Raw genomic sequence first — 4,187 nt, forward strand, 5'->3', positions numbered from 1 at the left:
CAAAAAAAATTAGAAAATAAACTGTGATTAGGGGGAAAATACATAGTGTAATTGTACATAAATATGTGGAATATGTTATTATAGAATATAGAAATTAATATAGAGTGCTCTTAAGAGATTTTTTTTTTTGACCAATCTTATGAGATTCATCTTCAACTCTTTGATGGTGTGATTTCTAACATATGTATCTATAAGACCTAGTTCAATTGACAATATTAATATTGTTATATTGAACATCTTCACGTGAATTTAAAATCAATATCTTATCGTGTAATGATTTTAAGTGGTGTGTATTTGTTTGTGCAATGTTACAAAAAAATAAAAAATACGGTCACTACTCATTTGTGCACCTTTAGTCAAGTTTATGCTTGAAATGCAAAGCAAATGCAGTATCAATGTATCAACAACGAATAAAAGGATACACCAATAGTAATTTAATTATTTTTCTCGTAATATACAAAAGAATATTGTGTTTTTTGTACACACAAACTACCATAAATCAATAACTTAATTTCAACCAATTGAAAACAATAGACTTAATTAGGACAATGATTAATTAAAGGCCAGAAGTGAATGGTACACCAGTGGATGGTAGCCACGTGGCACCAGCAAGGAGATTAGCAACAGTGAATTGTGATGCTTGGGCTGGGCTGCTCATTACATGATAACCGGGCCATCTTACTCTATTTCTTGTTGATGAGCCCGGCCCAAAGTTCTTATACTCCCCATAAAATAGAGTGCTTTGAGCAAAATTTGTACCTCCCCATGGAGACCAACCCATTGGGCTTACCAAATTATCCATGAATGATTTCATGACCACAACTCTAGAGTATCTTTGCCAAGGCCGGCCCATAAAGGTTTTGAATTTCGACACGACGGGCTTGAAATCGGGAGCAGCCCTAATCTGAGAATTGTGAATTGATATTCCGGTGTTTTGAAATGGGTCGTCTCGACCTTGGGCTGTGATCATGTTTGCTTGGCCGTTTAATGGTCTTCTTACAAGAATTATGCAATTTTGGAAAACTACTGCTGCATTGCCGAAGATGAAGTCAACGGTACCATAGATGTAACATTCTTTGTAAAATTGACGTTGCGCGTGAACCATAAGGGTATCTTGATAGCCTTTGAAAGCACAACGATAGAAGACAGAAAGGTCAGAAGCTGATCGAAGTGCCACTGCTTGACCTCGACGAGGTCCCGCCGTATTTTCAAAAGTTATGTCACGTGCAATGAAGTGAAGACCATCAATTCCTATAGTTCACAAAAAAGCTTATTTAGTACGCATTAATTTGAATAGAATAGTTAAACATATATTCAATGAACAAAGACACGATTTCAAATTCTAGCTATTTTTATTTTGTTTGGTTTTAAGTCTTCAGTTTCTAATGAAAATGAGCCTAGGAAATCAAGATTTTGACGGGAAGATAAGAAAAATCTAACCAGGAATTATTTTGGTTTGGTCGAGGGTTGAACTCGGTACTCCCAATCATCAATTTGAATTTAACTTGAACTTATATAGACTATTTATTTACTTACCCTCAGTGATGTATACTATAAAGTATGTGCCAAAATATAACTCTTCAATTAGAAGGGAGAAATTCATATTTTGAAAATTAAAAAATTTAAGTGAAGTCAACTACAAATATTAACAATACCATAATTCTCCATATTTTGTTGCCTATTTGATGATAATTATTCTCTAAGTTTAGTCTCATGAAACTTATAAACGGGGACTAAAATTGCTTTTGCATAAAAGAAAAAACCAGAATTGAAGGAATAGTTATGATCCTTACCTGCAGTAGCAGAACTATAGGTAGTAAAACCAGCTTGAACATTTCTATTACTTGTTATAATCGTAGTCCTACTCCCATCACCAACCAACATAATATTATCATTCATCTTCCCAACTACAATATTCTCTCTATAAACACCTCTCTTCACACGAATAACAAATCTCGTCTTAAACTTTCTGCGTCCGGCCGCATTTATAGCATCTTGAACTTTCTTAAAATGCCCCGAACCATCTTTCGCAACAACAAGATGAGCTTTAATAACTCTAGAAGATTCCAATAGTTTCCTCTCTCGTACTGAAAACCATCTTGGAAATGCCTCTTCGGTGACATCATCCGTGTAGTGAACAAGGCCATCACGTTTAACGAATTCCCAATTGACGAATAAACTGTTGCTTATAATCTCCGTCATGTTTACTTTCATAATTGGTACAATGAATTTTGGAATGTTTAATTCCAATGCGCCATTTTGACATGTTTGGATGTTAGTATAAGCCGTGCTAAGCCATGTTTGTGCGTCGAATGACGAACATCTTTTTTTGACGTGCAGGTCTGAAAATGTACGGTTGAGATGGAAAACTGTGTTGTCGTAAAGTTTTAAACAATCACGTGACACGGATTTTTTCCTTTTGTTGGTGAGCCAATTGTTTTGTCCGAATTGATGTGCGATGTTTCGCATTACAACGGCTCTTTCCAATGCTAAATGAATGAGAATTTCGCGGAATTTTGATTTGTGTTTGATTTTTTTGTGATAGTAATGGGTTTGTTTTGTGTAGTATTTGCATGGTTCTGGGTGAGGGGTTTGGTTACACCAATAATCTATGTTGTTTGAAGATCTTGATCTTCTTTTTGATGAAGTGGCTATTGAGAAAATTGATGATAACAATAATAGTGTTAGCAATATCTTTCCTATGATGATTGTCATTTTGGTATTTTTTTTTCTCTTGATGATGTGATGCACTTGATGTTATATATTTCAATGTGACACCTTTAGTTAATTGCTTAGAGTGGCAGCAAGTTTATTTTTTAATGGAAAGAGTGTGAAGATGTGTAAATGAGGTGTCGGTGTGGATGAATTGTAAAAGTTTTTTTTTTTGAAGAATAAATAATAGAAGAGAATTAGGGAAGAAATGTTAAATCCTACCTCCATTTCTAAATCTTTGAGACATCCTTCTATAAATAACAAGAATTAAAAATGTCAATAATAATATTAATTTATTGGAAATCATTGGTGTTTTGGGGCTTTGCTGGTAATTCTACGATCTTTGGCTCAAGTAATTTAGTTCAGTAATTCGGTTGATTATTTTTTGTCAAGTAATTAAGTGGTTAAAAAAAGTAAAGTATTTGGAGTTTGAACCTTAACTCCTACATATAAAATACGATTTTATTTTTTTTCAAATGAGTTGAATACGATTTTCTTTTCAACTGAGTTAAGCCTACGGAGATATCAAAGAATAAACAATTATTATCATGTAGGGTCTTGTAGCATGTTCTTGTCAAATACAAATTGAAGAGAGAAAACGGGAAAAAATACATTAATGTTCTGTTAAACGAATCCTAAGAAAGAGCTTATTTGCATTTTATTTACAAATTGATATATATTTGTTTGAATTTTATTTAGACTTTGTTTGGGAAAAAAAATAGCGGATAGCTAATAAGCTACCTTATAGAGAATGAACTTATAGCGAATCAGTTATAAGCTAGCTTTTAGTTTATAGCTAATAAGGTAACTTATTGAATTTGTAGTATTTGGTATAATTAGAGGTTGAACTAGCTTATAAGTATGAAATGACATAAAAAACTAGTCCCACACCCGTGCGATGCACGGGTGTTATGCGGTATTTTATATTATAATGTTGAAAAATCATTCGTATAAATTGAAACAATAAGTATTATGAAAATTATAATAATAACATCAATAAAAACAAAATAATAATAATAATAATAAAGTGATGTTCCTTAAAAAAAATATAATAAAGTGATGTAAATATAAGATAGATATTAAAGATGTGTTTATACATTTCGAAAAGATTACAATGGATCCTATTGCATCTACCAAAATAAGTTGGTAATCCATAAATTGTCATGTCACTATGAAAACGGTTTATGGTCATACTCATACACTGTGGTTAGATTAGTGGTTGCACAACTATCTAGGAATTATATATATCGATGCTTATACATTTAAAAAACTTATTTATACATCAGATTTGAAGTTACTTTGGTATCTTCTTCATTAACATTGATTAGCAATATCTTTAACTCATTCTTCAAAATAACTATGGAAATGACAACATATAATTGACCATGGAAAACAATCGATGTTGAAACATAAGTTTTTATTTATATTATAAATCTCATTGGAGGATTCTGAGTTGGATAAACTACTTTATTATC

General features: G+C 32.1%; 1 protein-coding gene across 1 annotated transcript; it reads right to left on the reverse strand.

The window, feature by feature from the left end:
- Nucleotides 1–361: 361 nt before the first annotated feature.
- On the reverse strand, nucleotides 362–2,733 carry LOC123921878 (probable pectinesterase/pectinesterase inhibitor 33). Its single transcript, XM_045974582.1, has 2 exons — nucleotides 1,794–2,733; nucleotides 362–1,251 (listed from the first exon to the last, which is right to left on the reverse strand). Exons 1-2 carry the CDS (start codon nucleotides 2,713–2,715, stop codon nucleotides 557–559), a joined length of 1,617 nt encoding a protein of 538 aa, XP_045830538.1. The 5' UTR covers nucleotides 2,716–2,733; the 3' UTR covers nucleotides 362–556.
- Between the last annotated feature and the right edge of the window lie 1,454 nt (nucleotides 2,734–4,187).

This window comes from Trifolium pratense, linkage group LG4 (assembly GCF_020283565.1).
Source record: "Trifolium pratense cultivar HEN17-A07 linkage group LG4, ARS_RC_1.1, whole genome shotgun sequence".
Lineage (NCBI taxonomy): Eukaryota > Viridiplantae > Streptophyta > Magnoliopsida > Fabales > Fabaceae > Trifolium > Trifolium pratense.

Coding starts and splice junctions, on each gene's coding strand:
- LOC123921878 (XM_045974582.1), bottom strand. CDS start 2,715: ATGACAATCATCATAGGAAAGATATTGCTAACACTATTATTGTTATCA. Junction 1,252..1,793: donor CTATAGTTCTGCTACTGCAG/GTAAGGATCATA, acceptor TGTGAACTATAG/GAATTGATGGTCTTCACTTC.